We start from the raw sequence: 26,001 nt of genomic DNA, 5'->3' as shown, positions 1-26,001 counted from the left end.
GGACAGTTAAATATTACAGGTAGAATTTGGACAGGTAAATGTAAGATAGCATGATGAGAACGGACAGGCAGATAAAGCGAAATTATTTAAATGTGACAGATGTTGTATTTTTATACCGTATTGACACTGTTTTGTTAGCTTTGTTTCCTTTGGCAAGATAATTTAACATTTATTCAGAGAGTAATGTTGAGTGTACTTTTTTCAGTTAAATATATTATAACCTACATGTATACATGTAACTAGTGTACCTGATTATAATATATGAGATATTGGACAAGAACACTATCGTGGACTTTCTGTAATATCATGGGTTTTCCCGTTTTAAACGGAAAGACATGTACACTTTATACTTCCTTGTATAACCACAGACACTGTGCAATGACGTAGGCACTGGGAGGACAACATAAATTCACTAATTCATACATTACTTTATCAATATCTCCCGAGGTTCGCATTCTCTAGAACAATTTACAATGTTGAAGGCGTGTCTATTAAATATAATCTTTATTTATTTATTCTACAACAATTGTGAAACAAGTTTTCTAACTTATATAAATCACTCGTGATGGCCTAGAGTGTAGAGTGTCTTAATGTGGGAGGAAACCGGAGTACCCTGGGAAATCATACGTGGTCGGACCATGAGAGTGGCTGAATACCTTCTCATATCTGATCGGGGATCGAGCCCAGGCCACTCTGGTGAAGGCAACCGCCTTTTCACTGTGCCACCCGACTTGATTTATAAAACTTCATCTCCTAACAACCGTTTATGTCCTAAATGATGTTACATAGATATTGAAGGTTTTTCTCATCTTACGATGAGATGATCAGTTTGATTCTTCTGACGTCTTTGTAAGTGAAAAATGCCCTAAAAGCTTTCTTTATAAACACTCGTTAAAGTTTAGGTTAACGAAACTTTGAACAAGCGAATCAAGCAGTCAACATTCTAAACATTTTCAAAGATATATTTACATTTCATTAGAATATTATCCTAATTTAAAACAAAATAATGCTAAAATCACATATCTAAGAACCAACATGATACACTAATTAAACACACATGACCTAATACCATTCATCATACATAGTTGAAGAATGCAGTAAAGCTTCCAAAAGTTTTTATAATGATCATATATTGAACCATATACAACTTTAGAACACACGGCCATCTATACAGTAGTGTGTTTTAAAAACCCATTCTTCTGTAAGCGATGGCTAACCAGACCACTGCCTCCATTGTGTTGTAAAGGGAGGAACGGCATACAATCCACCGATCGACTGACTTGAATTCTTTAAAACTGTCGTATTGATCACACATACGATCAATTTAATTTTAACAGCCCACATTTTAGTCGTAGACTTAAAACTATCAAAGCACAGGGGGCCGCAAAAGGGTCATGTACGAGTTCATATGCACAAAGACTCCCCTCTTATTGATGTATCAAGGGAGATACACACATTTATAGTCAGCACCTTTTTTATAAGAAACAAACATGAACACGGTAGTAGTGCTATTCTTGTGACACAGAGGTACGTTATAATAATCAAGCTTGTAATAAGAATTTTCCAGGTGTTTTTGTCTTGTGTTCTATCAAAACATTTTCGACCGTTTCACAGACGTTTAACGCTTCTATACTGCCCAGTAATTGTAATGCTGTACCAGGAAGTTCAACCCTACCGTATCATATTTCTACACTTAAGTCTTGTCCTTTCATCTGTATCTATTCCGACACCAATGAATGGACATGCATCCTTTACCAATGGCCATATAATGACACTTTACGTGGCAGAATCTGCATGCTGACGTTCTTTTGTGACTATGACCAGAATTAAAAGTGTAATTGAAATAACCCTGAATAGAACAGGGTCACGTTAAATGTTGTCTTGAGTGTTTCGAAAGTGTTTTGAGTTATTTAGACTATACACTGTTCGTACACCATCGATCGTTTGTTATTTTTATTCTATGGCCAATTGTTAATGAGTCATGTTTGCACCATGAACGCCAGTGTTTGTTAGATTTGAATTATTCAAAGAGGGAATCGGGAAAATAAAACTAGATATTTCCTAATGCGTTTAACATTTTATGTTTAATTTCAGGTATGAAAGCAAAGCTGGGCATTGTTTACTATAGAACACGGTCTTCCATCTTTATCAATCGTCGGGAGCTTCACGAATCACCAGGATGTAACGTACCTGATCGACGTTATAACACGTAGCAAACATGTTTTGCGACATCACAGCCTTCTTCTAGGATAAAGTGTATGACATCTACGTCAGACATCGTAGTGACGTCATGAGTGAGTCGTGTGAGGGAAACGAAATGACGTTTTACAGTCCTGATAAACCAGATGTTGAGTCAGGTGAAGACAAGGAGGATTCAACAAGCGACGTTCCTGGTCAGAAATATGTTGACGTCGTCGCTCCGGAGGACAACAAACCGAGCGATAAAAGTAAGTGTTTTGTACCTGTATACAAACATCACTTAATATAAAGACATTTAAGCAGTTTCGCAGTAAACCTCGGTAATGTTTCAGTAGTAATATAGTACAAAAGTTATATGTTGCTTGACATTATTGTTAAGGAACATTAACTTCTGCTCCAACTATTTTGAATGTAAACACGGTGAAATTTAATGCATCACGGTTCCAAAGCATCTAGTGAAATGTTTTACAATGACAATAATAAGAACCCAAACACTTTTACCGTTCATGAAACTTGATCAGGTTACTATTCTCCATTTTAATGTGAGGACACAAGAATTGTGCCATCCTTTATACCATCAACGTCTGTTTATGTGTATACCTGCAGTCCAGTGCACCAGGACACCTGCTTTGTATGTCTCCAATATACGGACTCATGTCTACTAATATTCAACACTGTCATGTAATATTGACAAGAGTCTTATTTTTATAATTATATATTATTTTTATATTTATATCTTATTTTTATATTTATATTCATATCTTGACACATATCATTTTGGCACATTCTTTCTGATATTGACACCTGTTATTGGCAGTGACACGTGTATTCTGAAATTATTATGTTGACACATGGATAATGATATTGACACATGTCACCTTGATACTGACGGATGCCTTTTAATATTTACACTGGTCCAATTATATTGACATTTTCTGTATTATTGATACATATTTCTAGTATTGCTATATCACTTGTGATATTGACCCGTCTTCTGATATTGACAACTGTCTTCTCTTGCCGTCACCTGTCATTTATATTGACATATGACCTTGTGTTCTGATATTGACACGTCTGCTGAAAAGATGTCTCCTGTATTCTGATGATTTACACGTGTTACTGATGTTGGCACAAGTCGCCGATGAAACCACGTCTCCTATGATATTGACAAGTGTGTTGATAATGAAACTTTTATTTAAACTTGACACAAGTTCATGACATTGACACATAATATTATTCTGTGTCTTTTTGATATTAATATGTTGACACGTGCCTTTTTGATATTGACAAACGCCATTAAATATTAATACTAGTCCAATAATATATTGACATTTTCTGTTTAATTGATACATGTTTCATTGCTACATCACTTGTGATATTGACAACTGTCTTCTCTTGCTGTACATTTTCTGTATCATTGATACAGGTTTCCAAATATTGCTACATCACTTGTGATATTGATATTGACAGCTGTCTTCTCGTGCCGTCACATGTCAATTATATTGACACATGACCCTGTCTTTTAATGTTGACACACATTCTGTGATATTGACACGTCTGTACCATCGTTTATTTTGACACACAACCTTGTTTTCTGATATTGACACCTGATGTTGACACCTGATATTGACACCTGATGTTGACACCTGATATTGACACCTGATGTTGACACCTGATATTGACACCTGATATTGACACCTGATGTTGACACATATTGACCTGTGATATTGACCCACGCCTTCTAATCATGACACGTTACCCATGATATTGACACGTCTTTTAAAAAAATGTTTTCTAATATTGACACGTGTTTTTAATGTTGGCACCAGTCACTGATACTACCATGTCTCCTGTGATAACGTATTCTGATCAATTAAACATTTCGGGCACAAACCTATATATTTACACCAGTTCTTGTTGACATTGACACGTATCCTGTGATATTGTCATATATCTTTTAATAACAAGTTTCCCCGATATTGACACGTCTTCTGAAAAGACACGTTCCTCTGATCCTAGACACGTCTTCTGTAAAGACACGTTTCTCTGATCCTTGACACGTCTTCTGTAAAGACACGTTCCTCTGATCCTAGACACGTCTTCTGAAAAGACACGTTCCTCTGATCCTAGACACGTCTTCTGTAAAGACACGTTCCTCTGATCCTAGACACGTCTTCTGTAAAGACACGTTCCTCTGATCCTATACACGTCTTCTGTAAAGACATGTTCCTCTGATCCTAGACACGTCTTCTGTAAAGACATGTTCCTCTGATCCTAACAGAGGTACATTGACATCTTAATTCTGATATTGACACGTGTTTAATAACTGATGTTGGGACAAGACCATAATAATACCAAATCTGTGATGTTGATATGTCTTTTGATAATGAAACATTTAAAGACATTCACACATATCTTCTTATATTGACACCAGTTCCTGACATTGACACATATATCCTGGTATATTTTCATATATTTTCTAATAATGACACGGTCCCCTGATATTTACACGTGTTCTTGTGGCACTAACACATATCCGATACTTATTTATTTTCTGATAATGAAAAATCTCTTGTCTTTTAGCATGTCTCCACCACATTTACAAGCTGTCTGATGATGATATGATACGTATGCATACATTTATTCAAATAACTTTCATTCTTTTGACTAGTCCCACTATTTACTTGCATGACTTCGTTTACAACAAAGCATTTCAACCTCAAAATAGAACATAAAACCCAGTCTACCATTGTTTATCTGTCTCTACCTGGTCATTATACACATCAAAATTGTCTAGTCAAAAGGCGTTAACTATGCGATACAATTTGCTTACACTAAACCTGACAAAATAACACACGCCTACCCAACTCGTACCCATTAACAAAATTATCCTACCCATTCATTCTTTATTACCTTCAAACCTTGTTTACTCCCTGCACCCACACTCCAACACTTAATCATATCTCGCTTATAATACAACCCCGTCATTTACGCCAAGTATATTTCTAATGTCCAGTCATAAAATTAAAGGAAGTTAAAGACTTCAATAATATTCACCAGTTTGGCTGGTTTCAAAAACTACTTACCTAACCTTTATAAAGCTTAACCCTTCTACCAAAACACTTCCCTAGTTCCATCCCCTTCCCCCAATGTCCTTACTTCTATTCACAATAACCATTTTCTTACTTTCATCACCAACGAATATTTCTTTACTTCCAACAGTAAGTCAAAAACACCATTTTAAGTGTCTACCGCATACCATTACGTTATACACAAACCGTTACATGCCATCCCATTACATCTCGATACAACTTTTCTTGTCAGTATTAAGTGATGCAAGATATGATTAAAGTTTGAGATGCCGTTGTCCATTGTTCGCTCTATGTACACACGATAATGTGACTGTATCACAATGCAACAGTGACTCCCGACCTCCTTGAACGAACACCTGTGTCAAGCCAGTGAGCTACGCATTGTTGTTTATATGTACACACGATAATGTGACAGTATCACAATGCAACAGTGACTCCCGACCTCCGTGAACGATAACCTGTGTCAGGCCGGTCAGCTACGCCTTGTTGTTACCGTTGTATGTTGATGTAATATGGTAGCCTATCTACTATTTATCATTTCCTATCTCCCATGTATCTTGTTGTCTGACCCTTCAGTCAGTCTAGAAACGTCTATGTATTGTAAGGCACCAATATACATGAGATTGGTGGTCAGCTAGTTTCTGTTGTCTGACGCTGTTACAAGATACATTACTTCTGTATAGTTTACGGCCTGTTTTCTTATATAACTACCGGACGAAATATGTAGGCGGGGAAGGTCATGGTTTCAGTCTCATGACCGAGATAAACTAAAGTGATTAAAGTTTAAAGTTCTGCTTTAAATGGGAGTCGGTGAGGAGTCTGGTTACCTCGTTGTCAGTACAATGTGACCAGATGGAATGTCATTGTTTTGACAGAGAGATGGTGCAATAAAGTATTCCTTTTGTCACTCATACTGTAAACACATCTTATTTTAGCATCATATTTTATTCAAGCCTACTCAGATTTTAGCGCTTTATCAAATTGTAACAGATTTAGCACTTTGATAAATTAGCGCATCAACAAAATATGTAAAGAAAAACAATATTTAGGAACTTCCTTTGGCGCAGTCGTTATGAAAACACAATATTGAAAGCGGCGAAAACAGCTAAAATAAAATAACCGCTAATACATGTACGTTTTCAGTAACTAAATTGTGGCGAAGACATATGACCTCAATAACCGTGATGTCTATTACATCTGTTACCCTACAACAAAGCTGGAGGCGATTTAATATGCTGTTACTAGAGAAAATACTCTAGAACTGTGATGTCCATCATTTAACCCTTCTCGGAAATTTCAAAATCTCAGGAATGAACTTTCTTGTGCTTACTCTTCAACCAGGCCTATTTAAAAATCTTATTTCCAGTTTTGACGGACATGCAGCATCATGTCAATCATTTAACTAGACTATCCGACTAGACATATTCACAGTTTAAGGTCTTGTATGTTATCCCAATAAAACACGATATACCGATATATTTGTTTGCATAAAAGCATGTATATCAAGCATTAGACCATCACACAATCAACTGAAGAGTTGTCACTGAAATAGACCTAGTAAAATACTTGTTACAGGTTTTCAGTAGACCCTCCAGAGTGTCTTTTCGACTCCCCAAATGTGTGTTGTTTCTTGGGTTTGAACAGGCATGTTTATTTAACGGATGATTTAACTCTTCAAATCTCAATAATTGCAAGGTTCTTAATTACATATTCTTAACTTCAAACCAGATTATTGAGGTGAAATTGAATTGGCAGAATTTGCAACTTTTAGAGGTAGTGTCGTACTCTGCCTGACAAAAATGTCATGATAAATTGTGAGAAAGTAGAACCACAAACGAAACAAACAAAAGTCGCGATAAATATCTAATTTATGCGAAAACTAATATAAATGTGCAATGTATTCCATCTTTGCATTTTGCTGAGTTATCTTCTCTTGTGAGCAGGTATTGATTGTGATGTCATTGGGTAGCAGTATACAAAAGAAATGGCACGACTCTGATAAACAAGGCACATGTCGAGGAAATGTAAACACAGCTGATTTACCCTACACAACACATGTATACATGTATATATATTTGTAAACTGCATTACATTTACAATACATATAAAGTACTGAGAAGTGTATAAACCTCTTTTTTCTATGTATGTCACTTGTGTGAAAACCATGGTTACCACATCAAAAATTACCAAAAAATGCCAAAAAATGCTATTTTTGACCCAAAATTTGACCGCTGATACTAGTATTTTCTTTCCTAAGTTATGTCTGAAATTTAAGATAACCTACCTGGTTGCAGAATTATCTGGGTCCCAGTAAAGTTGTAAAACTTGATTTTGCAATTTTGAGTGGTGTGCTGTTGTCAAAATTTTACCTCCTGTAAAGCTAGCTTTTCATTATGGCCAACATTTTATTCTCGAACCAAAAAATCCTGTTTTTTTTTTACAAGTGTGAAGCTCACATAGCCCGCTTCATCATGCCTATGCCAATTTTAGTACATTTTTTTTTTTTTTTTTACATATCATTATACAGGGGTTAGCCATTTAACAAAAATATCACCAATGGCAACAGCCCTCTACTGTATACTGCTACCAAGGTTTGTGTGAGAAAATTACGTTGTTTTCTCAAAAATTGATGACGTTACTTTCACACAAAAATGACGTGACAATCAATACCTGCTCACAAGAGCAGATTACTCTGCAATACGAAAAGACGGAATATGATTTACAGTAACAGACTATGTGTATAATGTAATTATTATAAGGTAAAATTAGCTTTACCTGCACATTTTAATAAAAAAAACTTTAACCAAGGTGTGATGCTTTTTAGGTATGATATTGAATTAGATATTTTAATAGATTTTTGGATAAGTTTACTTCTGATTTTTTAAAATTAAACTTTCAAAAATTCTGTCCGCTTTTAATCATGTCAAAAGCTGAAAGCCAAGTTTGTGATATTAAAGCCCCCACAAATTTTGATACTTGAAGCACGTCACACAATACATGCAAATTACTTCATTTTTTGTAATGAAGACTTCCTAAATATTAACGTATTGCAGAATATTTCTTATCCTAATCATGTTGTCCTACCACTGTTGTATATTAAGCAGTAGCCATTTTGCAAATTTGCATCACAAATCATGATCGTAACGTGGCGAAGCACCATTATCATTGTCCGCGAACCATCGTTACCACATCAGCAACTTAACTGACATAGCGACGCGCATTTCGCTGTTTAAAAAACGTTTGATTTCAATGGGGGCAAACATTTTAACAAACATCCACCTATTTCAACGATTAATGAATGGGTACATAGAGCATACACTACTATTGAGAAATACGTCATTCCATGTTCTGATACAGAGCTACAGAGTAAAAGCACTGTTTTATTAAATGCGGAATATGAATATAACTCTATATGCAATTTTATATGTTATATAGATGGACATTTTGCATTACAGTTTAATATATTTTTTAAATAATTGTTGTTTCAGAGACCCCACCATACCGATGTCACGTGTGTCGACAATACTTCGATCGTTCGTTTGAGTACTCCACACATCTGAGGACGCATGCACGCTTACTCCAAGCCGACATCTTTCTGTTATGCTTTATATGTGGAGCCAAGTTTAAGGATGCCGTTGAAGTATCTACGCATCTAGAAACTCACGAGCATGACGAAGTCCCCCGATGTGGGGTTTGTAGCGAACCATATAACCATTTCACTCGGCTACATACAGGACCTAAACCCTTTAAGTGTAGTATGTGTCTGAAGATGTACCAGAAGAGTACAGATTTTCACTTCCACCTAAACACGCATTCGGGCGACCTGCCCAATAAGTGTAATATTTGTGAAAAGGGTTTCTCACGGAAAGACCGGCTTCGCTTACACAAAGAAAATGAACATGGAATTAAAACTTATAAGTGCGAACAATGTAAAAAGTACTTCGAAGGTGAGTCGGCGTTTGAAAAACACAAAAAGAACCATAACGAATTGGTTTATGTCCAGTGTGATGTATGTAACAATGTATTCAATGATACTAAAAGTCTAGGGAAACACCGGTCGTTTCACAATTGTTATGACCACTTCACATGTAAATTCTGTGGCAGCAAATTCAACAACTTTGATATGGTAAAAGAACACGTCAGGAAACACTTCTCTGAGCCGTCACATGCATGCAATATTTGCAAGCGTAGGTTTTTATCTGTGGACCAACTCACCGTTCATAGGAAAACACATTATAAGAAAATGTCGGAAAAAAGTTTGTCTAAAGAAAGTGGCGCTGTCTTATCCACAGAAAGGGATAGAAGCGAAAATCACAAGAAGACATATCTTGGTCCAAAACTGCCTTTTAAGTGTGGGCAATGCCCAAAAAGCTTCTATAATGCAAAAGCCTGCCAGCGGCACGAAAAGTCGATACACCGAGATGCTCGTCACACATGTAAACTATGCGGACTAGAGTTTAGTCGCCCCGAGAACCTCAAGGCTCATGTAACAAATATACATGCTGGTGAAATTTCAGCTCATAAGTGTACTTTTTGTTGGATCAGGTTTAAAAACGCAATTGAACTAAATAATCATAAAACAAAACACCACCCAGTCATGTCAGAAGGACCAGTGGCAGTCCTTACCTCTTCAAGCAATGGCAAAATAACTAAAAAACCTGCATCGGCGAATTGGTCATTCTCGGGCAGCAATAGAGATGGACAAAAGGTTCCAGACGCGGTGAAACATGAGAAACTTCGAAAACATGTGCACCCAAGTGGCTCTACCTCTGTCGTGTCAATATCGGGTATTTATAGAGGCAATAACTTCAATGTCAACACTGCGGATGATACTGTCGGAGGTGGAAAGGAACAAGGCGAATTGGACCGCAGTAGTATACAAAATATTGCCAGTGTATGTGTATGTCGATTTTGTGGGAAGTGTTTCTCTGTACGACACTATTGCCGTCTTCACAGGAAGAGACACAAAGAATCCGAAATTGTCGAAAAGTGTTCCAAGTGTCTAAAAGCCTTCGGACAACACGATCAGTTCACACGTCATCGCTGTACAGAGGGTAAGATAGAGCCTTATGAATGCGATATCTGTGATGAAACTTTCACCAGTTCGTTCCTGTTGTTGCGACATCGGATCATACATAAAGGTCCAATGCACAAATGTGACAAGTGCAAAAGGATGTTTACAAGGAAGTTCAACTTAGATAGACACAAGGCTGGAAGCCATGCCTGGATATCGGAATTCAAGTGCATGCTGTGTCACAGGAATTTCTATAGTAAACAGGCCCATTTTCTACATATTAAAACACACGCGAGAACAAATAGGTGCACAGTGTGTAACCTGGCGTTTCGGTCTTCGGGCAAGTTCGACAAACACATGCAGGATCACCACAAGGTCGGAAACATGTACAAGTGTCAAACATGTGAAGTTGAGTTTCCATCCGTACAGAGTTACCAGGTTCATCAACTCACACATATGACAAAGGCTCTATATATTTGTGACATATGTGGTAAGAAATTCAGAGACAGAAAGCAGTTTGTCTGCCATCGGAAAACACACTGGGGCACTAAACTGCTGGATATCGCATGTAGCTGGTGTGGCATGAAATATACTGCCATATCAAGTCTGCGTAGACACAGGCAGCGGAACATGTGTTGGAGGGGGAGATCATTCCCGTGTGTCATTTGCGGAGATCAGTTCCAGCGTCTAGACCTACTCCTGACGCATACCAAAATGCACATCAACTCTTCTAAAGTAGTCCCCGTGCAGTCGGATAGCAACGAGTCTGTTGTAAATTGGAATAGCAATGAGGATGTTGATGATGATATATTTGAGAACATTATTGATCAAGACAATGAAGCTCAGGTTTCAAATACAGGAGAAACAGCAATGATGAGACAAAACAGCCAATGTAACGATGATACTTTGGCTGATTCGGAGTTCTTGAATGAAGAAGACGTTTTGCTGGACGATGACCTTCTGGGGTCTGACTTCCCGGGACAAAGTCCGACTAGCAGCGTCACGTTTAGCTGTGGAGAGTGTAACAGTGAATTTTCCACCCTCCAACACCTTCAACGTCATATTGACGCCCACAATACAAAGTCTCAGATTGCCAACGCAGAACTGTCATTTACTCATTCTCCTGATATAGAACCACACGAAAGTAACCCAGAATCACTAGAGCATGATACGGAATCCCAGGCATGTGAAACTGGCTGTCAACCACATCCACATGAACAGGACACAGACCCCCATAATCCATCAGTAAAACACAACATCGGCATTCACAACGATCTCGAACAGGTGCTGATATCTTCAGTTAGTAAAGATATTCCAAGAGACGGAGATAAACTTCATTCAGGTCTTTATAAGTGTGGACTTTGCGAAGACACGTTCCAGGATATTGTTGACTTGAATGACCATATTTCCAAACATGCAGATGATCAGAATTTGTATAAATGTGACATATGTGGGAATGTGCTCCATTCGATACTTTCCTTCCACAATCACTGTGTCAGTCACGTTGCTAGTGACAAGGCTCCTGGATCTAAAACTGAGAACACGCCGACAACGCCACAACGTGTTAATGTATTTCAAATGGCGTTTTTAACGTCATCACCAGAGAGTGATAGTGACTCGTGTACAGCTGAAGGTGGAATATCGACGATTAATACTTTGAGCATGAAAAGTAAAGATAATAATATTCTAGAACAGAATTTTGAGAATATTTCGAAACCAGCCAAAGAAGAACGCCTTGGTATATTTGACCTTTTAAAGCTTGATAACGTTCGTATAAACACAAAGGATGTGTCTCGAGATGTCTTGAAATGCAATATATGTGCGAAAACATTTGATTCTGAATTTGAACATCAGCGTCATAAGAAACAACACACCAGTGAAAAAGAGACACAAGTGGATGAACATAATGCATGTAGTCAGACGAATGCACATGTATCGCCCCGTAACAATACTAGGCCAAATGACACACTTCAGAATGGTTGTGCGGTAACTTCGATTAAGTTATACAAATGTGGCAGATGCGGCCTCTCGTTTTGTGTACCATCGGAACTTATGGGTCATTCTAGGGTGCATTTGTTGACGGACAGGTCTGCTACATGTTCAGCGGACAGCGAGTCACCACTGAATTCGATCAGTCCTACCACTAGTGGCAAGGAGGCCCTAGCACCAGAAACGCCGCTACTTTCTACTACTAGTAATCCCCATGTCGTTTCACCGGGCACGACAACGCATACTTGTGGTGCTTGCGCAGGTGTGTACCTATCAGAGGATGCGCTGTATTCCCATTGTCATACTCATGTCACATCACCGACAGTCAATATCTGCAGATTGCGTATACTTGATAGTAACATTTCAGGATCAGTTCTACTGGAGGACCTTCCTTCTGGTGTATACACTCCGATGACAAACACACAAACAGCGACACAAGTTGAGAACACCAGAAATGAATCTCATGAGATATTCAATTCGGATGTAGAAAAAAATAATCATCACATCGCACAAAAGACGAATGAAAACAACAAAACTCTTGTTCGATTATTAAATTGTAAGCTTCAGTATACATCTACTTCTGGTCTTAAGATCCCCAGGATGAATGTAAATACAAATCTAATATCATCTTCGATATCAAAGCCCTCTGTATCTAAAGATGATAGAATAATGACATTGCCAAATCGCGTTGGTTCAAACGACGCATCCAGTGAAAGCGACAATTCCTCTAGGACTCTGAAATCACTGTTTAAGTGTAGAATTTGTTCTCGTCTGTTTGGTTCTGCACATGGGCTGGACGTGCATCATAGGAGCATGCATCCCACTGACCATAGAAAAGAGGGATTGCTCGTACAAGCTCAACATTACAACTGTACAGATTGCCACAAAGTATTTCGAACATCTCGTTCGCTACATTTACACGAGACAAAGTTTCATTCGAAGTTTAAGGGTCTGTATAAATGTACTACATGTGGGATGGAATTTATGAGTGCTTCACTACGCAGCGCTCATAACTCCATCCACACCAATTGTGGTGATAAGACCGCGTCAGAGGACAGCCCGTTCAAGTGTCTGCTTTGTGATAGAGTTTTCGGAACAATCTACGGTATCCGTTTACATAGCAATTATCATACCGGGGAGGAACGCACTAGTCATTTGTCAACTGCTCATCGCTACCGGTGTGTTATATGCAGAATGTCTTTCTACACAGTTCATCAGCTCCATTCTCACGTCAATAAAACCCACAGCAATATTGGTCATGAGTCTAAGCAGCAATCACAGACAAGCGACAGTGGAGATATAACTTACAAAAGTAAACACGAGACTGTATTAAATTTAAATACCAAGACTGCATGCATGGAAGACAAAAATAGTCCTATTTCTCAACGTGATCGGCAAGGGATTCGATCTAACGAGAGCAGCACTGGAAGAGAGGTAGATGAGGACAACATGGTATCGAGTTGGCCATCACCACCCGGTCACACCTCGTTATCTTCATCATCAGAAACATTGTCAGCTTCAGTAACAGGCCCCCGGGACAGGCCATGCAAATGTCTGGTGTGTAACAGAGTATTCCAGTCTTCGTTCGAACTAGGTAAAAATTGTAGGCAATGTGAAGACTCCAACCTTCCTTTCCCTTACAAATGTTTGACGTGTCAACGCATGTTTAGAACAATCAGAGGAATTAGGATTCACATGTTAGCGCATCCTAGGTATGCTCCTGAGAAATCGCAAAAACGACTGTTTACTGACGACACAGTCAATAGGGAAAGTTCTTCACCAAAGGTTCCAAAATTGGCAACGGAGCTAAATGGCGTACACAAGTCTTCTTATCATTGTTTGATATGCGTCCGGGAATTTTCCTCCAGTCAGGAGTTTAGGATTCACATGCAAATGCATCCAGACAACTCTACACGTGAGACAATTCGTCAACCATCGTGTACTTCACCTAACGCAAACAGGAACAATGAAACCCCACTACTGAATTCCTTACAGGATAGTGTCAATCCTGCTGTTATCTTGAGGACTGGAACGATGAGGTACAAGTGTCGTCTTTGTCCTCGACTCTTCCTCTCTACTACAAACATGCTTCGCCATCTGAAGACACACTCACAAAAGTACCAGTGTGACATGTGTGGTGATGTGTTTAGTGATGTTTGGACTTACCAGGCACACAGGAGTGCACACAAAGTCACATCGTCACATATGTGTCATCCCTGTAAAAAGGAGTTCCCGACCCTGAGTAGTCTGGTGCGTCACAGGAAAGCACATACCGGGAAGTCCCTCCCCTATCGATGTGATATATACAATGACGAGTACTCAGCCATAGAGGAACTGACAAAACACTGTATAACTCATAAAGAAGATGTACAGGATGGCTCGGATGTCGACGACGACATCGTTCCAAATTCAAATACTGATGACGAAAAGAGGATACTAGGAAAAGAACGTGATGAAAATGAACGACACGAAAATTTAAATTCGGACTCCAGCTTTACTGAAACGTCTGTCTTGCCTAACAAAGAAACTGAAAATAAAGATATAGAAACTGATAAACAACATGTAAATATTGTCGATAAAAGCATCCAAAGTGACAGCGAATTGCTGGCATATGCGAAACCTACGTCAGTTGCGGAAAAACAACATTTTACGGCTGATGTAGAAAATAAAGAGACAAGCGATAATGTACAGGAACAGGAAAACGAAAATGGATCGAATGAACAGATAGGTGTACGTGTATACAAATGCGATATTTGTAAACAGAGCTTCAAAAGTCTTCAGGAAATCGGTGAACACTGTAGATCGCACATGAAAACAGAAAACACGGATATAAAATCTCGGGCGGATGCTGACTTGTTCAAATCTATGAAAGTGTTGGAAAAGAATTTGTACAGATGTAACATATGTGACCAAGAATATCTGGCCTTGTTCAGTTTACAGCGTCATTACAAGCTCCACGAGGGCGAGATGATGTACATATGTCATGTCTGTGATAAGACATTCCAGCAGCCTGCCGGCCTCCGGCAACATTTGTTAACGCACAACCAGGACGCAATGTTTAAATGCCGTGTGTGTGGTCAGAAATACAGCAATATAGGGACATTCAAAACCCATAAGAATACACACAGTTATGGCACGACTGACAATTGTGTTATATGTTGTAAAGATTTTGCAGGACGTAAAGCCTTTTTAGATCACAAAATACAGTGCGAAAAGGATAGGAAATGTGTGTGTGACATATGCGGGAAGGGATTCACGCGCACAAACCTACTGACGGAACATAGGAAAATACACAAGGATACACGGCCATACCGTTGTTATGATTGCGGCAACCGATACACATGCATGAAAAACCTGAAACGACACATGGAAACGGCCCACAACCGAAACATTTCCCTGGATAAAATAATGAAAATGACAAATGGTAAAAACAATACGAAGGCTTCCTTGAACAAGGAATCTAACAGAGACACGGGACCGGAATATGAAGACAAGATTGGGGCATGTACATCCGGGGCTCGGGCACCGACAACGACCGTGAGTGGGACCATCGATGACCTTCCGCACAAGTGCGTACAGTGTAACATGCACTTCCCATCTCTTGAGTGTCTTCGCAGACACACAGTTGTTCACTTGAGGGAAAATAACGCACACACGTGCGATGGGTGTGGTAAGGATTTTTCCACCACAGAAGAGCTGAATTGTCACAACAAGATCCACCATGGCAATAAGTACGATATGTTTGAAACCGATTTAAAATTACACGAAAAGGAAGGCATTGGCATTGCATGTTCAGTATGTGGGAAATATTTCCAGGAGAAAAAACTGCTCCATAAACATGTTGAGACTATGCACGCTGCAAAGTATACCATCACTAACCAGTGCTGTGTGTGCGGGATTATGTACAAACAATCCAGCGACCTGGAAAAGCATTTGTGGATCGTTCATCGTGAGAGACAAGTCACGTGTGATATCTGTCAGGGTAGGTTCGGCAACAAAGACGCCCTCAACCGGCACGTGCTGCAGAAGCATGACACTAAGTCCCACAAATGTCCGGAGTGTCCTACTGCATTTTCCACGCCAGATAGGCTGCAGCGACACATAGCGGTTGTACATCCTCAGCAGCCGTATGCTTGCTCAATTTGTGACATACAATTTCAGTCCATGTCGGAAAAACAACGTCATATGAGTTCGACACATGCACAACGTGTCAATGCACGTGTCAAATCGGTACAATGGGCAACTAAACTGTCCTCTCGTATGGCCAAAAATGTAGTAGAGTCTACCATAGTGCCACAGGTAAATGTCCCAGACATTAAACACAACCAGTTTACCAACGTGCCTCGAGTAAATATACCCGACGTTAAACGCAATCGTCTGTGGGCATGTAAGATATGCAGGAAAACCTTCACGTTTGTTCCCGACCGTCAAAGGCACATGGTAGAAATGCATGGGTCTACATCCTACAAGAAAACCTGTTCTACATGCGGGCTGATGTTTGCCACTAAATCACGGCTCAAGAAGCATGAAACGTTACACACAGGGGAGAAGCCATTTCCCTGCCACATTTGTCACAACGTATTTCGAACACGGGCCGGACTGTCAGTCCACTTACAGTACCACACGGGGGAGCGACAGTACAGCTGTACCGTATGTAACAAAAGCTTTCTTATGAAGAACCATCTTAAATTACACACCATGGGCGCCCATCCAGGAATGCGTGATGACGCGTCTGAAACAGAAAGTGATTAGCTACCTATACACTAGTTTTGTACGTTTATTGAAGCGGATCTCAGACGAAACCTGTTCTTCTTAACACAGGATTGTACTTAAAACTTAAATATTTTTAATATAGTGGTATAAGAACGAAACAGATGTATGATGCAGTGTTACTCAGTTTGTACTTGCTGTATCTGTAACAATTTTAAATGTGCAATCACCTGTTTCTTTGCGTTGCGTTCTTCTTCGCTTTTAGGTCCTCCATTTGACAATGAGTTCATAATCTAAATTGAAAATGTGTATTTGACAATATTTAAATTAGGCTACTTGATAAGCTTGCGTGATCTTATCGATAAAATTCCAACACTATTTAAACATTATTGCCATCATTGTTACAGGCATAAGACAATGAGGTCTAGGAAATGTTTGTCAGGGAAACAATATCATAACGGTCAAATTGTCAGTGACCACCTCACTTCAGAAAGGTTTGAAGGGATTATAATAGAATGCATTATACATTATTGCTTATGGGCGCAATCATGATCTAATAAGGAAATATGATATTTCTTTATATGAAATGAAGGTCGATAGATTTTTGCGTATGCTCATTAGTGTGCCTTGTCAGTACCAGAGTTCTCGGTGTGAAGAAGTGACATTTTATTTTAACTTTACCGGGATCGACGAAGCAAAGGAATCTTACCCTTCCGAAACACTTGGTCTTATTATTATTACGTTTTCAGTGCTCTGCTTGTAAATTTGTGTTTTGTTCATGTTTTGTTCTTGTTTTGCCATTGTTTTATCGATTTTGACTTCGAATTATGTTTTTTTTTGTCATTTCGGTATTCTGTTTTTATTATTATCATATCCAGAACATCTGTCTATATCTGGAATGAATTAACTACTCACTTATAATACTGTCATTTATATCTATTGTACATGTTTGTGTTTGCGAAGACAATGGATCACAAATTAAATACAGTTAAGGAAAAGTCAAAAATGTAATAAATTCATATTTATATCACTTAACCAAAATAGGTAGGCGTGCTATGACCTGATGTTTTATTTGTCATTTCCTGAAAGCTGACTAGCTCTGACAGCTAATTGACAGATCTACAATAGCGGTGAATGTGTCCAATGTAATCCTTAGTCACTGTGTTCATGAAGTGTACATAAGCTAATATACATTATATTTCCGTTTGTGTAACTGATCCATTGTTTACAGAAGGGTTGCTAATGTAGAGTTTATTTGTTATTGTATCTGGATTTATACTGCGTGCAGTAGTATTGAATGAGTACAGTGCATGTTGGCTGTAAACATTATTTCACCAATTGACAATAGTTCTAAATAGTACTTTCCCGCGGTGTGAGTGTATAATAATGTCGGCAGCAGTAAACGTTATTTCACCAATTGACAATAGTTATACTTAGTACTTTCCCGCGGTGTGAGTGTATAATAATGTCGGCAGCAGTAAACGTTATTTCACCAATTGACAATAGTTATACATAGTACTTTCCCGCGGTGTGAGTGTATAATAATGTCGGCAGCAGTAAACGTTATTTCACCAATTGACAATAGTTATACATAGTACTTTCCCGCGGTGTGAGTGTATAATAATGTCGGCAGCAGTAAACGTTATTTCACCAATTGACAATAGTTATACATAGTACTTTCCCGCGGTGTGAGTGTATAATAATGTCGGCAGCAGTAAACGTTATTTCACCAATTGACAATAGTTATACATAGTACTTTCCCGCGGTGTGAGTGTATAATAATGTCGGCAGCAGTAAACGTTATTTCACCAATTGACAATAGTTATACATAGTACTTTCCCGCGGTGTGAGTGTATAATAATGTCGGCAGCAGTAAACGTTATTTCACCAATTGACAATAGTTATACATAGTACTTTCCCGCGGTGTGAGTGTATAATAATGTCGGCAGCAGTAAACGTTATTTCACCAATTGACAATAGTTATACATAGTACTTTCCCGCGGTGTGAGTGTATAATAATGTCGGCAGCAGTAAACGTTATTTCACCAATTGACAATAGTTATACATAGTACTTTCCCGCGGTGTGAGTGTATAATAATGTCGGCAGCAGTAAACGTTATTTCACCAATTGACAATAGTTATACATAGTACTTTCCCGCGGTGTGAGTGTATAATAATGTCGGCAGCAGTAAACGTTATTTCACCAATTGACAATAGTTATACATAGTACTTTCCCGCGGTGTGAGTGTATAATAATGTCGGCAGCAGTAAACGTTATTTCACCAATTGACAATAGTTATACATAGTACTTTCCCGCGGTGTGAGTGTATAATAATGTCGGCAGCAGTAAACGTTATTTCACCAATTGACAATAGTTATACATAGTACTTTCCCGCGGTGTGAGTGTATAATAATGTCGGCAGCAGTAAACGTTATTTCACCAATTGACAATAGTTATACATAGTACTTTCCCGCGGTGTGAGTGTATAATAATGTCGGCAGCAGTAAACGTTATTTCACCAATTGACAATAGTTATACATAGTACTTTCCCGCGGTGTGAGTGTATAATAATGTCGGCAGCAGTAAACGTTATTTCACCAATTGACAATAGTTATACATAGTACTTTCCCGCGGTGTGAGTGTATAATAATGTCGGCAGCAGTAAACGTTATTTCACCAATTGACAATAGTTATACATAGTACTTTCCCGCGGTGTGAGTGTATAATAATGTCGGCAGCAGTAAACGTTATTTCACCAATTGACAATAGTTATACATAGTACTTTCCCGCGGTGTGAGTGTATAATAATGTCGGCAGCAGTAAACGTTATTTCACCAATTGACAATAGTTATACATAGTACTTTCCCGCGGTGTGAGTGTATAATAATGTCGGCAGCAGTAAACGTTATTTCACCAATTGACAATAGTTATACATAGTACTTTCCCGCGGTGTGAGTGTATAATAATGTCGGCAGCAGTAAACGTTATTTCACCAATTGACAATAGTTATACATAGTACTTTCCCGCGGTGTGAGTGTATAATAATGTCGGCAGCAGTAAACGTTATTTCACCAATTGACAATAGTTATACATAGTACTTTCCCGCGGTGTGAGTGTATAATAATGTCGGCAGCAGTAAACGTTATTTCACCAATTGACAATAGTTATACATAGTACTTTCCCGCGGTGTGAGTGTATAATAATGTCGGCAGCAGTAAACGTTATTTCACCAATTGACAATAGTTATACATAGTACTTTCCCGCGGTGTGAGTGTATAATAATGTCGGCAGCAGTAAACGTTATTTCACCAATTGACAATAGTTATACATAGTACTTTCCCGCGGTGTGAGTGTATAATAATGTCGGCAGCAGTAAACGTTATTTCACCAATTGACAATAGTTATACATAGTACTTTCCCGCGGTGTGAGTGTATAATAATGTCGGCAGCAGTAAACGTTATTTCACCAATTGACAATAGTTATACATAGTACTTTCCCGCGGTGTGAGTGTATAATAATGTCGGCAGCAGTAAACGTTATTTCACCAATTGACAATAGTTATACATAGTACTTTCCCGCGGTGTGAGTGTATAATAATGTCGGCAGCAGTAAACGTTATTTCACCAATTGACAATAGTTATACATAGTACTTTCCCGCGGTGTGAGTGTATAATAATGTCGGCAGCAGTAAACGTTATTTCACCAATTGACAATAGTTATACATAGTACTTTCCCGCGGTGTGAGTGTATAATAATGTCGGCAGCAGTAAACGTTATTTCACCAATTGACAATAGTTATACATAGTACTTTCCCGCGGTGTGAGTGTATAATAATGTCGGCAGCAGTAAACGTTATTTCACCAATTGACAATAGTTATACATAGTACTTTCCCGCGGTGTGAGTGTATAATAATGTCGGCAGCAGTAAACGTTATTTCACCAATTGACAATAGTTATACATAGTACTTTCCCGCGGTGTGAGTGTATAATAATGTCGGCAGCAGTAAACGTTATTTCACCAATTGACAATAGTTATACATAGTACTTTCCCGCGGTGTGAGTGTATAATAATGTCGGCAGCAGTAAACGTTATTTCACCAATTGACAATAGTTATACATAGTACTTTCCCGCGGTGTGAGTGTATAATAATGTCGGCAGCAGTAAACGTTATTTCACCAATTGACAATAGTTATACATAGTACTTTCCCGCGGTGTGAGTGTATAATAATGTCGGCAGCAGTAAACGTTATTTCACCAATTGACAATAGTTATACATAGTACTTTCCCGCGGTGTGAGTGTATAATAATGTCGGCAGCAGTAAACGTTATTTCACCAATTGACAATAGTTATACATAGTACTTTCCCGCGGTGTGAGTGTATAATAATGTCGGCAGCAGTAAACGTTATTTCACCAATTGACAATAGTTATACATAGTACTTTCCCGCGGTGTGAGTGTATAATAATGTCGGCAGCAGTAAACGTTATTTCACCAATTGACAATAGTTATACATAGTACTTTCCCGCGGTGTGAGTGTATAATAATGTCGGCAGCAGTAAACGTTATTTCACCAATTGACAATAGTTATACATAGTACTTTCCCGCGGTGTGAGTGTATAATAATGTCGGCAGCAGTAAACGTTATTTCACCAATTGACAATAGTTATACATAGTACTTTCCCGCGGTGTGAGTGTATAATAATGTCGGCAGCAGTAAACGTTATTTCACCAATTGACAATAGTTATACATAGTACTTTCCCGCGGTGTGAGTGTATAATAATNGCGTTGCAGCATCTATTGTGTCACATGAGTTTATTACCTTTTGTTTAAATGATTATGACAATCTTTCATAATAGCGAATACGTACTTCGTCATTTCTACTTTAAACATTTTGTATTTGCTTCCTACAATAGTTGATAGTGTTTGTGTAACATATAGCATATTTGAACTAAATCTTGAATAATAAGCGTAGTTGAAGTTCTGTTAGATACACAGATTTCGAAAAAGTAAATATAAACATAAAAACTGCGTCACTTGAAGTGTCTGCTGTAGTTGTGAGTTTGTACACTACAAAAGGGGAAATATTAAGAGTTTATTACATTTACAATAATTCTGCAATACTAGTGAATATGTAACAAAAGTTGCTCTTATTGGTTTATATGTAGAGTGCATTGCCGTTTGCATAAATGATGCATACAACCTTAAGTGATAGTAAATATGTACAAAGTAAATCATAATGCATCAATAATGAATGTGTAATATATTACTTGTTGTAGGACTTACGTAACCGATTGTCATTATGGTGTGACCGGATGTAATGAAATGATGTTCTCTCCAAGTTATAACATTTCGTTAAGATAGCACTCCAAAGTGGATCCTTCATCCGTGGTCCTCTCCTCCGTTTGACCTTGGCCTTTTCGAGGACTAAAACCTTAAACAATATAAAAGAGTGATGATTGTGTAGATTGTATTTAGTACGTTGGTACGTTGTATTGAGTGGCTATACTGGCGATTATTTGTATAGATTTGTGAAGAGTTTTGTGTCAATGCATACGACACGTGTGAAATGTTTCATTTGATTTCGGATCTAAGTAGATGTCTTCACTCGGATGGAACGAACGTTTCAGTAATAAATGGAGGTAAGAACAAGGATCATGATTCGATCGCAGATTAGAACATGGTCCGTATCCAATCAAAACACGCGTTGCAAACAAATCGTGTTAGAATGGCTATTTTATATGTATTCTGTGAACAATTATTTATTTTTAAAATCCAAGAGTTCCGAATACGATACATATATGTTCTCTTCGCCCATTGATGATATCACGACAAACCAAAGGCTGTCAATAAGGTAAATTGTTGGTTTCCGGTGGGCAAATCTCATTTGGAGGTCGAAGTTAATACTGGACGTTTATGGAATTTACCGTCGAAAGTTTGCCATAGTGAAATGTTCTCTTATACATTATGTCTGAAAACTGGTGCCAGCATTAGTAGTAAAATTATTGTGTATGTATTACACTATCAACTGTATAAATGTTGAACATATATATGCAGACTGATTTAGACAATTGCTTTTCAGGTCCGAAGGTCATGGGTCAAGGTCAAATTGTAGTGCATTTTGAATACCTACTGTACGGAAGATGAACAGCGTATAAAGTATTAGTGTATAGTAATAATAGTGTATTTTCTACTGCATTGATGTTTTATACGGACTGGTGTTGACCATAGAAGTGGGAAAATGTTTAGTGCATTACCATAACGGTATATATTATCAACTGTATACAAAGTATTAGTATATAAACTTGATCTGTGTATGCAGTATCTACTGTATAAATGTTTAGTGCATTACCATAACGGTATATATTATCAACTGTATACAAAGTATTAGTATATAAACATGATCTATGTATGCAGTATCTACTGTATAAATGTTTAATGCATTACCATAACGGTATATATTATCAACTATACACAAAGTATTAGTATATAAACATGATCTGTGTATGCTGTATCTACTGTATAAATGTTGAACATATGTATTCAGACTGATTTCGACAACAGTTGCACAATGTGTAGTGCATTACTTATACCTACTGTAAAAAGGAACAGTGTACAAAGTATAAGTGTATAGTTATAAAGTTTGTATTAAAGTATATTTCCTACTGTATAAATGTTTTATACAGACCGGTGTTGATAATAGTAGCAAGTGTTTAGTGTTTTTCCTACAGTATAAATGATTTACTGTGTTAATGAATATCAATGAATGTGTATTAAAGTGTATTGCCTTATGTATAAATGTTTGTTATTGACCGATGTTGACAAAAAAATGTGTTGTGCTGTATCTGCAGTATAACTCGTTTACAATGTGGATAGTTTTAGTTTATAGCAATGAGTGTGAATCAAGGTGTATTACCTACCGTATAACTGTTTAACGCTGGCTGGTTAAGACAAAAGTAGTGTATTTTCTGTAGCATAACTGATCTAAAATGTGGATAGTTTTAGTTTATAGCAATGAGTGTGTATGATAGTGTCTTTCCTTCTGTATAAATGTTTTATTCTAAATAATATCTAAAATAGTAACAAATGTGTAGTGTACTCTCTGCAGTATAAATGACTTAAAATTTGTAAAGTATTAATTTACAGTAATAAAGTGTGTAATGTTTCATTCTGACTGGTGTTGACAAAAGTAGCTTATGTGTAGTCCTGTATCTATCGTATATATGACTAACAGTGTAGTAAGTTCAAGTGTTTTGTAATGCGTAATAGTGTGTATTTCCTTCTGTATAATTGATTTACCGTGTAAAAAGTTTTAGTTTATAGTGATAAAGTGTGTAGTATAGTGCATTTCCTTCTGTATAAATGTTTTATTCTAAATGATATTTATAATAGTAGCAAATGCGTAGTGTGCTCTCTGCAGTATAAATTACTTAAAATTTGTAAAGTATTAGTTTACAGTAATAAAGTGTAATGTTTCATTCTGACTGGTGTTGACAAAAGTAGCTTATGTGTATTGCTGTATCTATCGTATATATGACTAACAATGAAGTATGTGAAAGTTTTTGGTTATGTGTAATAGTGCGCATTTCCAACTGTATAATTGATTTACCGTGTAAAAGGTTTTAGTTTTTAGTGATAAAGTGTGTAGTGTAGTGCATTTCCTTCTGTATAAATGTTTTATTCTAAATGATATCTACAATAGTAGCAAATGTGTAGTGTACTCTCTGCAGTATAAATGACTTAAAATTTGTAAAGTATTAGTTTACAGTAATAAAGTGTGTAATGTTTCATTCTGACTGGTGTTGACAAAAGTAGCTTATGTGTAGTGCTGTATATATCGTATATATGACTAACAATGAAGTATGTTCAAGTGTTTTGTAATGTGTACTAATTTGCATTTCCTTCTGTATAATCTTCAGTATAAATGACTTAAAATTTGTAAAGTATTAGTTTACAGTAATAAAGTGTGTAATAAAGTGGACTGCCTTCTGTGTATTGCCTACTGTATAAATGTTTCATTCTGAATGGTTTTAACCAAAGTAGCTTATGTGTAGTGCTGTATCTATCGTATATATGACTATCAGTGTAGTAAGTATAAGTGTTTGGTAATGTGTAATAGTGTGCATTTCCTACTGTATAATTGATTGAACGTGATTTTTTTTAGTTTATAATGATAAAGCGTGTGGTATAGTGCGTTTCCTTCTGCATAAATGATTTACCGTGTAAAAGGTTTTAGTTTATACTAATAAAGTGTGTAGTATAGTTCATTTCCTTCTGTATAAATGATTTACCGTGTAAAAAGTTTTAGTTTATAGTGATAAAGCGTGCAGTAGTGCATTTCCTACTGTATAATTGATTTAACGTGTAAAAAGTTTTAGTTTATTGTGATAAAGCGTGTAGTATAGTGCATCCCTCCTGTATAAATGATTTAACGTGTAAAAAGTTTTAGTTTATACTGATAAAGTGTGTAGTATAAGTGCATTTCCTTCTGTATAAATTATTTACCGTGTAAAAGGTTTTAGTTTATACTGATAAAGTGTGTAGTATAGTGCATTTCATACTGTATAAATGTTGCATATATGTATTTAGACTGATGTCGTCAATAGCAGCAACATGTGTACTACATTTCCTACAGTTCAAGTGCTATATACTCTCTTCTCTGTGGTTTCATGACATCTTGTAACAGAGAAGTCCGTCGAGAATGTCGTCCTCCAATGATTTCACACCGGTCATGCATACACATATTGTACGCATGCGAGGGAATCAACCATTAAGTTTCTTTTTAAACTACTTTATTTAACAATAACAATTAACAAGTGTTATAGAAAAAAGTTCTTTTAGTTTAATTAGATGTGTAAAAGTGTCTTAGAATATTGGTATCTGTTCAGATATGATTGTTGAGGGGTTGTTAAGCTATGTACTGTGTTCTACGATAGCAGTGCGTTTGTAGTTTGTTACATATTATATGAATGATGCAGTGGCGGGGGCCGGGGTGT

The 26,001-nt window shown here is 37.4% G+C and overlaps 1 protein-coding gene across 4 annotated transcripts in view; it reads left to right on the top strand.

The window, feature by feature from the left end:
• The window catches only part of LOC110453822, a 52,751-nt gene extending 30,968 nt beyond the window's left edge, over positions 1-21,783 (top strand). For all 4 annotated transcript variants that reach the window (XM_021502991.1, XM_021502992.1, XM_021502990.1 and 1 more), the window contains exons 2-3: positions 2,095-2,447; positions 8,780-21,783. In XM_021502991.1, the coding sequence (XP_021358666.1) occupies positions 2,291-2,447; positions 8,780-17,046 (8,424 nt within the window). In that variant the 5' untranslated portion in view covers positions 2,095-2,290 and the 3' untranslated portion in view covers positions 17,047-21,783. The remainder of the gene's footprint in view (positions 1-2,094; positions 2,448-8,779) is intronic.
• The last annotated feature ends 4,218 nt before the right edge of the window (positions 21,784-26,001 follow it).

The sequence above is a fragment of the Mizuhopecten yessoensis genome, unplaced genomic scaffold (genome assembly GCF_002113885.1).
Source record: "Mizuhopecten yessoensis strain PY_sf001 unplaced genomic scaffold, ASM211388v2 scaffold7521, whole genome shotgun sequence".
In the NCBI taxonomy this organism is placed as follows: Eukaryota; Metazoa; Mollusca; class Bivalvia; order Pectinida; family Pectinidae; genus Mizuhopecten; species Mizuhopecten yessoensis.
The sequence above is the reverse complement of the archived record's forward strand: the minus strand, read 5'-3'. Positions and strand labels throughout refer to the sequence as shown.